At 45.7% G+C, this 12,753-nt stretch overlaps 1 protein-coding gene across 3 annotated transcripts; it reads right to left on the bottom strand.

The window, feature by feature from the left end:
* Positions 1-497: 497 nt before the first annotated feature.
* LOC135367263 (sodium-coupled monocarboxylate transporter 1-like) lies at positions 498-11,622 on the bottom strand. 3 transcript variants are annotated; one of them, XM_064600440.1, is made up of 16 exons: positions 11,441-11,618; positions 10,922-11,373; positions 10,310-10,375; positions 8,882-8,933; positions 8,733-8,800; positions 6,490-6,644; positions 6,289-6,429; positions 5,787-5,916; positions 5,365-5,453; positions 5,134-5,249; positions 4,961-5,067; positions 4,752-4,838; positions 4,161-4,336; positions 3,898-3,998; positions 1,868-2,013; positions 498-1,792 (listed from the first exon to the last, which is right to left on the bottom strand). In XM_064600440.1, the coding sequence occupies exons 2-16, from the start codon at positions 11,261-11,263 to the stop codon at positions 1,712-1,714; spliced, it is 1,857 nt and encodes a 618-aa protein (XP_064456510.1). In that variant the 5' UTR covers positions 11,264-11,373; positions 11,441-11,618; the 3' UTR covers positions 498-1,711. The 3 variants fall into 3 exon arrangements, with proteins under 3 accessions (XP_064456510.1, XP_064456511.1, XP_064456512.1); XM_064600441.1 differs by having other exon boundaries at positions 4,961-5,028; positions 11,441-11,616; XM_064600442.1 differs by lacking the exon at positions 498-1,792 and having other exon boundaries at positions 1,927-2,013; positions 4,201-4,336; positions 11,441-11,622.
* Between the last annotated feature and the right edge of the window lie 1,131 nt (positions 11,623-12,753).

The raw sequence follows: 12,753 nt of genomic DNA, 5'->3' as shown, positions 1-12,753 counted from the left end.
ACGAGCGGCCCAATCGCGGACACGGCGCGGAAAAGGAATGCGATACTCTGTACCCCTATTTATTGACTCTGCTCTACCCCACAGTGAGCATTACGTTAGCCGTCTTTGATCCTCAAATGGGGATGGTACTGGTGCGGTGCGGAAACAAGATGGCGCTCCTGCTCTCTCTTGGACCTCGGTGTCAATACTCTGAAGCGAAGCTTATTTAGTGACTCTAGGGTGTTAGAGGGAGCACGCTAGAGACCAGGGTATTCCTTCGTATAAGCGTGCTCATACGCGCCGCGCAAAAGTAGTTCGCGTCTGTCTGTCTGTGTGTTTGTGGCCACTCACTACAGGTTGTGCATTTGTTATTTTGTGTATGTGAGTCTGCACATATGCCTGTTTTGTCGTCCTCTATTCCGGTTATTCCGCCAAATAAGCAACTTTTAATCATTTTTGATTGATAAGCAGTGCCGTTTGCTAACGTGATGTGAAAGCAACAAACAACAATTACTACTTTATTATGAGATGACAACTTTATTTGAGCATACAATACTGGAGACAAGTTCACAATAAACTTGCTTCAAACACAGTAAGTAATAGTTGTACCGTACTGCACGGTATGTTTACAGTTAACTGAAACTGTTCCCTGTTATAACAATAAAGGTAGGAAGCGCCCATTTGCGAAACATGTTTGCTCTGTAGTCATTTCATGTTTTGTAGCACCATATAAGATTTGTCCTTTGCAGTTCTTTTGTTCACAAAAGCTGACGCTGCTTGACAACCTTTTCGTTGGGTGGGATGGCGTCATGATCTCCCAAATAAATTGCTTTAGCGGGCAGATTGGCAGCGAGTTCCTCATGCCCTTTCGCGCTTAGTTCAAGAGCACCTTCAAGTACAGTCTGCAGTACTTCCATATCCTTGGGAGAGAGTACGCCTATCTGATGATGCCAAGAGTTTTGCAGTTTCTTTGTTGATTTGTCGAAGCTGCAGTGGCACAGCAGGTAAGAAGCAATGCCTCAACAGCACAGTGCAGGAAGAAATTCTTTGCATGGATGTGAATGACAAATTGTTAATTGGTCCAATTTTCGCTTTCCTCCTCTGCTACTTAAATTTGGGATGACATTCCTGCGTACATTCGTTCCAACACTAATCATGTTGCATAATGTAAAAAACCCCGAGACTAGGGAACACGAAGGGACAGACACAAACACGAAGTCTGTCCCTTCGTGTTCCCTAGTCTCGGGGTTTTTTACATTATGCATCATCTTCACCAGCTCGCTTGCTTCCTAGCCATTTTTTCACTAATCATGTGTCGTGAGGGACTTGAATGTCCCTAGGATGTCCTCATATCCTGTTCAGGACATCCTCAGGATGTCCTGGAGATGTCGATAGGTATGTCCTGTTCATTGGAATCGCGAATAGACAGACCGAAAAACAATGGCGACTAGAATCCGAGACCCTGCGTTATGCTAAATGGAATGGTAAGAGTCACAGAAACAAGAGATACGAGGACAACATGAACAAATCGGAGTGATTCTCATTATGCAGATTTACCAACGAGCCCAAGTCCCACGACACGTCTTACTGCACATAATGCGCACACGTATAGGGCTAGATGTGTAATAAGTAATAACATTGTACGAGAAACAAGTGCCAGCTTCGGACTTGGCCGTCATGTTACCACGAAGTTAAAGGAACGCAAGAGAAATGCCCTATTCCCACTCATGTGTCAAAGGCTAACTCCTAGGACCTCCGGATAAGATCGCAGTGACGATGCCATCGTACCGCCGTTTGCCGATGCAACACACCCCTGAAATAATAGACAGGCATTAGTCGTTCTGAAGACAAACTGATAACTGAACGTATAAAACAACGCCTGACGTACATGGGCAACTGGGTCTGCTGTCACCGCCTGCTTATGGTCACCGCCCTTGTGAGTTTTATCCTCGCTATTTTTTCGCCATTTCTGAGCCAGCCGAAAGCAGAGTGGACTGAGCAGCTTCTCGTCCACAGCTGTCAACTTCGTGGGCCCTGTCGGATTGTGGTTGGAGAAGTTATCCACTGAGCACCAGAAAAGTATAACATTCACCAGGTCTATACGAGACGTTACCTTCACCAAGTAGAAAACAGAATACAAGCTACGTTTATTGACCTAGACCATAGCGTGAGAGCTTGGTCACGTTACTTCTGAATTGCACGTCCTTTTTACCAACGGCGTATTTCCCGAGTATGTTTGCTATAGCTGAGCAGTGATGGGAAGTACTTGAAGTACTACTTTAGGTTCATTTCAAATCGTGTACTACTTTGTACTGTACTTAAAAGACCTTTTTCCCAGTACTTTCTCATCAAGTACTCAAGTACCCAAACTTGCACCACAGACAAAAAATCACAAAGAAAATGATTAAAAATGCACCCCAGTAAAAGCGCTAAAATGACAACAAGACGCCATCTTCTTCTTGCCATCATTTTAGCGCTTTTAGTGGAATGCACTCTCAGTTTGATATATTTTACCGAAAACGATTTTTGTGCTTTTAAAGAGCATATTTGTTGAAGAAAATCCATAGTTAAGAGACTTGAAATGTTGAAAAAGTACCAGTGCTTCTGCTTCTATATGTTTATGTTAACGAATGAAATGCAAAGACACGCATACATTATGGCACTGCAATTGGCAGCGCGATGACCGATATGGTCAATCGTCATTTCAGTTCTCCCAATGCATGGTTCTAGTGCTTGCTTTGTATATTGTTTCCTTCATTGTCAATTAATAATCATCCTATATCACAATGTGTGATTGGATTACATGATGAACTAAAGTAACAGTCTGAAAGACACGCATGAATTCACTTTTCATTTTTACAATTTACGTTTTTTTAATTGGTCCATGGATTACATTGCTGCAGATCACAGTCGTATAAAAATGAAGGCTCATATTGTGCTTCATCCTTTTTTATTTTCTTTATATTATTTCTATAAGTATGTTGTATTTCAAAAGGCAGCAAGCAATGCCCAGAAATGTATAAACTCTGATGGCTTGTGACCCCCTGAAATTTCCTAGCCTGTTATACCGGAAAATTGGCACCGGAACACCACACAAGACGGATGGTCTTGGATCAGTCAGGGTGTAGTACTATTTTGCAAAATCACAGCACAGCTGACTGAATGCTACTCCACACGTAACTGCAAATTATGCCATGGTGGTGGTGGTGGTGGTGGTGGTGGTGGTGAAAGGGCTTGCCGTTGTCGGCCTCACGTATGTGGGCAACGTCACGACTGACGCCCTGGGGAAATGTGCGTCCTGGGCCGACTTCTAGGGGAACTGTGCCGACATATGTCTGAAAGCGTCTGAGGAAAACCCAGGAAAAACCCCAGACAGCACAGCCGGCACCGGGATTCGAACCCGGGTACCTTCCAGTCTCGACGTGACATGGCTAGCACGCTAACCACTGAGCCACGGGAGCAAATTATGCCATCTGATTCAGTTCACATTCATAGCATTTGCCAATAGAATGCTGGCTAAAAAATCTGCTAGAAAAGCAAGACATACTGCTACTAAACAGTAAAATGCGAAGTGGTACATATTAAATTGACAGCGTATGCTACTTGAAGTACTTTGCCTGATACTTTGTACTTGATAAGTACTTGAAGTACTTTGTACTTGATTTGAGGCACATTTGGAATTGGGTACTTTGTACTGTACTTGAAGTACTAATGATGCCAAGTACTTTGTCCATCACTGCCGCTGGGTTTGACACTGGGCGCCGGCACATAGTTTCAATTCCAGCGGTCTGCTACGCATTGTTTGACATCGGTTTCACATTTATGTGGCAACCAAAACGCTTCAGTCTCAATGCTACGAAATATAACCGAGGCACGTCAACGACACATGATAAACTAACTTATGTGTCTGCGACCCACCTGTTGCAAGGCTGACCAAAGTACCTACAACAAGAACCAAGATTGTTCCAATGGGGCCGTACCAAAAGTACGATATCCTGTAGATGTATTCGATGTTTGAGCTGAAAATAATGAATATGAACCAGAAATGCAAAGGACGTCCCTTTTAGTTATAGTCGTATGCAATATAGCGACTCCAGCCACGTGAAAAAAAAAAAATGATGGTGAAGCGGTGAAAACATGAATTGCACTAAGTTTGTAACAAAAGTGCGGTAAAGGCTCACTTATGCCGTAAGATGTCTGTGGAAGGCAGGGCAAGATTACCAGTGACGTTGAAGTACAAGTCCAAACAGCCGTCCACTGACACGGGTGGCATTGGGTACATTGGTTTCTTTATGAAGGCCGCAATAGAGATCCAACACACGGTTGCGACACCGCTGAAGAGGCCAACTATAGCTCCCTGCATCGTAGAGGAAGAGGTTACCACCGTAATAAAATAGGGCTCTGCAGTGCTGGTACTGAAAGCTTCTGCAAAGTTCGGTCAACCCTTGCTGAGAGGGGCTCTGATGTCGATAGAGGCAACCATCATGTAGCTACGCGTGACCACAGTTGAAGGCGACAGTTGAAGACCGCGGTTACCAGACCCAGAAATGAACTGTGTGTTTTTGCTTGTGTGTTTTAAGGACCACAAATTGTGTCCGCCCCAGAAACCTGCGACGCTGGCAAGAGATACCTGACGGACTGGACACGCACTCGAAGTCTTCATCGAGTTCGTAAGAATGTGGCTTCTACGTTGTAGAATGTCGAAGGTAATGTCTTTAACTGAGCGACAAAAAACCCTGGATTGAATACTTTTGTGAATCAATTAGACGTACCGTACTGTTTGCGAATGGCACAAATATTCCTAAACAGAAGACCCCGAAGACAGGTCCTCCTACGATGGCAAGAACGGTGAGACCAGCCTGCAAAACAAAAAAAAGCTAGACGTAGCACTATTACCCGCAACTGATATGGCGCTAAACAATACCACAGTCTATGCACACACATAGAACAGTCTACAAGAGACTACAAGAAGTCTACGTACCTGCATGATGCCACCCAGTTGCTGAGAAACGTACACCATAACCACAATCGTTACGCCGAGCAATATCGCTGTAAGTGACAATTTATGGCATGTTCTGTTCTGCAGGTCTGGTTATGCAAGAGAGATCACAAGCGGTATCACTACGTCGTGCTCCACAATCGAAATATAGTTACTCAGTATTTTCATCAGCACAAGAGCTGCCCGGTCGCTGATATCAGGTTTGATATAAGACTTCACAATATCTTCCACCGTCGTCGTCGCCATAGAGCTAATGGCAGCTGCTCCAGACCTGATAATAACATAAAGAACGCATTTGCTCATCACTCATGTCACGTGTCCTGGATCAAGACTGGCCTGATTCAACTGCAACAAAAACTGAAAGCCAAGGTCGAAAGTGGACGTACGTTAATCCTCCGCTGAAGAGACCAGCGACAAAGAACCCGGACAATCCAGGAATCGCGCCCAATGTGTCCATCACGTGCAGAGGAGCAAGCTATGACAGTGAAAAGCGTACGAATGATAAGAGTAATCTTGCAAGTGACCTCATTTCTGCAATAAAATTTCGGAAGTATAACATGGTGCCGTGACAGAGTCGGTCTGCGGCACTGTCATGGAGAGGCCATGCCAGACCGCCTCTCATTATGTTTTATTCAGGGAGAAAATACGGCAGTCGGAGGTATCAACATAGACTACATGATGATATTCCTTCGTTGTTGTTCCGATGTTTAATCTATCTTTGATCTCCTTTGCACTGCAATGGGCTGTGATCGAATGTCTTCTTTTAGCATTACACAGTTCAGAAGTTCTACAAGATTACAAGCAATACCTGATCCGCCGAGGAAATCATTTTGGTGGCAAGCGGGTCACAGTCACTGTACTTGGCGTAGATGACGAGGCCCACGAAGCTGAGAATTGTTTGAAGAGCGATGATGCCCACTAAGTTCACCCACAACGCCCTGAACGAATGAGTACGACGATTTGGTTAGCGAGGACAAACGCTCGTAGACATGGCTATCTGGAAGTATACTGACAGATGTGGAAGAATTGTAGGAAAATGCAGCACGTGGCCCCTTGTGAACATGACGAAAACTAAGCAAGCCAAGGGTAGCACACAAAAAATGACATGAAATTCAAGCAGTCGTAGAAATAAAAAAATAAACAATCTGTAGCGAGACGAAAACCCACATGTCTTTGTTACCGGCCATGTGAGATAACCGTTAAGCTACGTTGGCAGGGATCACAAAAGAACTTCAGTCTCAGTTCCACTCTATTCGTCTCACGTGACTCCCACGTCTTTGCTCGTTCATACACATATATGTGCTATTCACCTCCTGGTAGTTTGGGCATCTCGCATGCTGATGTACTTCTGTACCCATCCCTGGTTCACTGCGTACAATGTGAGCCACAGTACCGAGGATCCAAACACCAAGGACCACACTGAGTGACGGACTGTGGGGTCTGCACGGAAACTGACAGAACGCCATTTAGGAGGATGCTCGGAGGTGATATTGTGCGACTAGAATGCTTACTCGTCAATGTGAAGCCTTCCAGACTGCATGGCTTTTCGGAAGACTTCCTCAATGCCTCCAACGTCCATGGTTCCTTTGACGGCGATTAGTAGGATGGAGCCGTACTTGACGGAGCTCATGAACACGTCTGCCATCACAACAGCGCTAATGCCGCCCTGATTAGTTAAGATAAGATAAGATAGGTTAGGTTAGGCTAGGTTAGTTTTGTAAGGACAGTAGTAAAACTGTTCATGTGTTTTAAACCAGAAGAACCCTGAGCTTAACCCAAGCGACATACCAAAACTGGGTCAAGCTTGGCAAGAGCTTGGCTGGCCAACCTGGGCTTGCTTGGCCAACGAGCTCGTTTCTGGTGATAGTGGCATATAACAAGGACGACCAGAAGGAAAGTGCTAACCTAGCAAAGCAAAAAGGGGAGGGGGCAGCCTGGAAATTCTGTAGTGTAATGTATTGAACTGCAAGTGAATCTGCTGACCAGATGCTGCTGCTGACCAGATGCTGACCAGATGCTAATAAGTGCTGACCAGATGTTTTATCCCATCAGATATATTTTATGGATATGCACGAGTTTGACCAAGGTATGCCTACCATACATAGTTTCCAAATTTTTACCAATCTTTGGCTGGCCAAACATTAATACGAGGGGTGTTCAAGTCAAACCGGGACTTTTCATTTTTCGCAAAAGTAAAATGAACTTACAGGTGAGAAATTAGTTTTATTTTTCAACGTAATCTCCAGCTGCACTAATGCACTTGTCCCAGCATTCCACGAGGGTTTGGATGCCAGCAGCGTAGAAATCCTTACCCGCGCATAGCAGCTATGATCGGACCGCATTCTTGACCTCATCGTCGCAGCTGAAGTGGCGGCCCCCAAGGAACGCCTTCAGTGGCCCGAAGAGATGGAAATCGCTGGGGGCGAGGTCTGGACTGTAAGGGGGGTGTGGCAGCAACTCCAAGCCAAGTTCCTGTAAGGTGCGTGCCGTGAGATGCGCGGTATACGGGCGTGCATTGTCCTGTAGGCGGAGGACTCCTTTGGTGATGAGGCTCAGCCGCTTTTGCTTCAGTGCCTTATGCACATCCCTGAGAACCTGTCAATATGCACTATTGATGGTGGACAGAAAATCAACATGAACAACACCAGCCTTGTCCCAGAAAACCGTGACCATGACCTTACCCGCAGACGGGGTGCTTCGGAACTTCTTGGGAACTGGCGAGCCCGGATGCTTCCACTGTTTTGATGCGCGTGTAGACTCAGGAGTGAAATGGTGCGCCCATGTTTCATCGCACGTGATGATCCTATCAAGGAACGGATGTCCTTCAGTGTCAAAACGGTACCTTAGCTCTTGGGAGGTTTCCATAGTCTTCTCTGCCGGTCAAACACGAAGAGCTGCCTCGGGACCCAACGGGCATTTACTCTCCGAAACTGGAGGTGTCCATGAATGATAGTGTTCAACGTTCCCACAGAAAGGTCCGTCTTTCGAGCCAGTTCCAGACATGCTTGAGGATCAGGCGCTCCACAAGTTGGATTTTCTCAGGAACTCTGATACTGGGCTGTGTGCCACCCGGCCGGGATCGTCCTGCACTGATGCACAGCCGTCTCGGAACCGTTTGCACCACTCAAACGCTTTGCTGCGTCTAAGTACAGGGTGTCTTTCTTTAGGCGATACAGATTTTTCATAAAAAAAACTACAAGGGCTATAGACGTTATGGGCCGTTTTCACATCTATCATCTCTGGGCCGGCGGACGTTCTTGGCCATATGTTGTTCAACCGTCAAATCACTAATTACCTAAAAATCGTTAATTAACTTTTTAATTATAAAAGCTACGAAGTTGTCCCAATGAGAACATCTGTTCCTTTCAGTGACCTGATATCGTAGCCGTTTTCAGAACAAAAATCCGTTCGGTATATTGTCCGCAAAAGAATTCGTGAAGGAACACCATTTTTTTCTTTTTTTTCTTCATTGCGCATCTTCCGAGGCGCGTCTTTCCTTCACCCCCAATTGAACTTGACTTGAACACTTGACCCCAAGACTTGAACACCCTCGTATATTTCAAAAGTTGCATTGTTTGCCGAGCAACCTACTGACCACACATTTGCCATACGCTTGCCAATCAATGACCGTTGGCCACTGGCGAGTGGGAAGGGTCACAAAAAACACGAAAGAAAACACGAAGGCTTTCTTTGCATTCATGCCTTCAAGAATACGAAGATGCTCTAAAAAATACCATAGACGAGTTTGGCTTACAAGACTTGTGTAGAAAGTACAGGCTGCACCAACAGACAGCACCGAAATCCAGACGTCCATACCAGTGACTGCGCAAACCGTTCCCTCAGTATCAGCATGGAATGAAGTACCACCTCGTACTCTCTTCCTATTTCAATACAGATCCGTACCTGCTTGAAGTGCTAGCGCTGGTCCGTACAGGACGATACTGGTATAAACGACCTGGAACACACGGTGGAAATACGTGGCGTTTAACTCGGTCTCTACCCGTGTGTGAAAAATATCGCCAAAGAATGTGAAATGCGCAAGAAGCATATATGAATGAATACCACAGTGAAAAAGACTGTTTCTACGTGATATTATACAGGGTGTTCATTTTTATCCCTTGCATAATTTCTATAAAAAAGCTAGAGGTGCAGGATACGTGTCGTGTTTGCAGGTGAGTTCTATACGGCCAGGCGGATATCCTGTCGAAGAGAGTATGTAACTACAAGGTGACCAATTACATAAACTTTATTCGTAACTTTTTAATTACGGAATTCCGGGCAAAAGCGATGGAAGGGGGGGGGGAGGATATGTGTATTGAAAAAAAAAAAAAAAAGCGAGGAAAGGTTACGCGAAAAAGCGCGCGGTTACGCTGGCGATGGAAGTAGTGGTGAAAGGGCTTGCCGTTGTCGGCCTCACGTAGGTGGGCAACGTCACGACTGATGACCTGAGGGAATGTGCCTCCTGGGCCGACTTCTAAGGGAACTGTGTGCCGACATATGTCTGAAAGCGTCTGAGGAAAAACCCAGGAAAAATCCCAGACAGCACAGCCGGCACCGGGATTCGAACCCGGGTACCTCCCAGTCCCTATACGTGACTTGGCCAGCACGCTAACCACTGAGCCACGGGAGCTGGTGCGGCGATGAAAGGATGGGAAACAATCCTCGTTGAAAGCCATGCTGTCCTTTAAAATCTCCGAAGCGAGAGCGCGCCGGGAAATATCCATGGCTGCTATGCAAATGAGGCGAAACCAGTACGGCGCGCCTCGGAAGCGAATCACCTTCGCCGATCGGCACCTACTCCAATCATATCCGTCGTTCCAAAGCACGTGACCATCTGACGGGCACGTGACCATCAGTCGGCGCGTTTTCGGTTTCGGCTCATATCTGCATGTCAAAATTCGGAGATTGATATTTCGACGCACATGCGCATTTCATGATTTTTTTTTAAAGCATGAAATGGCTTTCAATGAGGAATGTCTCCCGTTCTGCTATATCGCTTTTGCTCGAAATCACCTAATTAAGGAATTAATTAGTTTAGGTAATTACGTAGTCATCTTGTAGTCACATACTTTCCTAGAGGGGATGTCCGTCTGGCCATTTAACTGCAAAAAAGGCACCTACGTTGGTCTCATAGCTTTTTTTTTTAATAAGACACTTGTAACGGATAAAAATGAACATCTTCTATGAATGGATACATCTTTTTGGAAAAAGAATGTAACCCGGGCGGTTTCTATAATGCTAGGAAACGCTATGGAAGCTATATGGAACTCAGTGAAACAAGATGGTGTACATAAGTCAGAGGGGTTGATACACTCTTCGTGCAAGGCTTACCGTCTGGATCCCCGACCCGACCGAACACACCGTCCGTAATATATGATTAAAGCGTAGTTCCAGATACTGCGTGAATAAAGAATAGGCAGAAAAGAATAACATTAGATAAGCAGATGTAATCGAAACAAAGTCGATGTAATCTATACACTCGAATGGCTGAAGACTACGAAGATCAAAAACTATCAACGTGACAAAAAGCAGCTTTGTCCGCTGAGGACAAGGTGTAGACACATCGAGGCATGAGGAAACTTTCCGTAGGGTATACGACTAGTTGAATTATTAACATATCGCAAGAAAATGTGTGAAGAGCGGAGAGCTCGAGTTCTCTAAACCGAAGAAACAATGCACCACAAACCAAAAACAGAGGGAAGGTCACGCGGTACTCGCTGCCTCTCTGTGTTTCATTCTGTATTTGCCTCGTAGGGCGCTCTCTCTCCAAGCTATAAGATGCTCAGATGAATACACTTGTGGAGCTTTCTTCCAGGAAGGCCACACGAAATGCGGACGGACGGTACTTTGACTCCGCATCCAGACAAGACACAATTAACCTATATCCATGTCCTCGAGACAGTTGTTCAGCTACAGTCATGAATACGAATTTAGAGTACTTACCTCGTAACAGCTGGTGACTTTATTGTTATGATAGATGGGAACAAAGACAAACGCCGTCACCGGTATCGTTATCAAGTAAGAGAAGACCACCACCCAGAACTGAGCGCCGAACACGTACATCTCCGTCGGGGTCCCCAGAAGCGTCAGTGGAGACGCTGCTATGGCAAGAAGAGACAGGGACACACTGGTAGCGCTCATGGAGTGACCCCGAACATAATGGTCGGCGGATGATTTATTTCTCGTAGCCTTTATAGCGTAGTAGATTCCTATGGCAGAAGAGGCGCAGAGTAGACCGCCGAACACGACGTAGTCCCAAGTACTGAAGTGTCTGGTTGCTGTCATGCCTGTTGCAGTCCGTTTTTCTTTTCTTTTTTTTTTTTTTGCTTCCACACGTGGTCCACCAACGAGACGAATACAGGATTCGACGCAAGACGCTCTGCAGTATTGCGCCGCTGACGCAATAAGGCGTACTTGTGAACATGTTTGCGTCATCAATGTCAATAACAAAAATTCACTTACCGGTTATACCTCAAATGCAGAACGAGTTGTCTGGAGCCAGCTTTCGAACCACGGTGCACGATGCGTATAGCCCCGCATGACTTTTTATCTTAACCCTGCAGATAAAGAAGCTCTCCGAAGCCAAGTTCTGCGTCGTAATACTTTATAACTCTTCTTTGATAGTCCGTTGTAACAGATATACGCGGTATGCGCTCAGCAAGTGAACGCTCCCGGGATGAGACGTCTCAGGCTCTGCCGAAGCAGCACGTGTGTGAAAGTGCTCCGCATTAAATTCATGATTTATATGTTTACTGAGAGTGTTCGCATGATTCAAGTTCAAGTTTTTTTAAATATCGTGGATGTGCTTCCTAAGGGTTTTCAGCTCAACCTCATTGCTTGAGCGTCTACCAATCGGTACGCGCACGGTTGTTTGCTTGGCACTGGTCGGCTATTTTTCCGATGGTGATTTGTAAATTTCGTGCGGAGCAGTTACTGTGCTCATAGTTCTCTTTTTAGACGTACTATCTTTCCTGTGCACAAACTTGACTGAGCCAGCGAGACTTTTAGAAGAGACCGTAGAAAACAAACCAGAGTTTCGTTCCCGAAAGCTCGTCGTCAAAAAGCGTCAAAAATGACGGGGACCCAGAATATCGCGAAAGGTGGATGGGCAGTTTGTTGCATACCTCTACGTGACTCTCCGAGGTGTCGCAACATCACAAGGAAACAGAAACTTACGCATGTATAGGAGGCTGTCACGGGAAACCAGTTGTACAGAAAATATTCAGGCTTTGTAAAAAGTAAATGACGCAATTTTCGCGGCAACTTTCGTGCCTGCCTTTAAAGAGACCCACCATCGCCTTCTCTGTGCCCAGCAGGAAACTCTATGCCGTGATATTACGATATCTCCACATGTGAGTTCTTTCCACAGCGCCAATGTTGCATGTAATGATATGTTAGGAGACGGCGCATTTCCTGCACACGGCTCCCAACAACTATGTCCATCGTCTTCTGCTTGCGTCATTTGAATCTCATCTGCTACCGTCAAGGTGGCATACAAAACGATCGAGTGGTTCCGTTTCTCTGCGTTGCGTGCGATCAGCACATTTACTTTCTTTTTCTCTGTGCAAGCACCGCGAAGCCATTGGGTCCGTGAGCGGTGTCCACACGTGAACAGATGGAGGAGGACAGCAGGAAGTGGGAGACAACAGGGAGTGTGCGCACTGGGCCGACTTCAGGGGCCTAACACCAAAGCATTAATAGAGAAATTTGTGAGCATGTAAAGGCGTGTGCTAGAGCAAATAGACGATTTCATAAAATCCCAGTGCTCCTAGCGC

The sequence above is a fragment of the Ornithodoros turicata genome, chromosome 8, assembly GCF_037126465.1.
Source record: "Ornithodoros turicata isolate Travis chromosome 8, ASM3712646v1, whole genome shotgun sequence".
Lineage (NCBI taxonomy): Eukaryota > Metazoa > Arthropoda > Arachnida > Ixodida > Argasidae > Ornithodoros > Ornithodoros turicata.
This window is presented reverse-complemented; position numbering and strand designations above follow the sequence as displayed.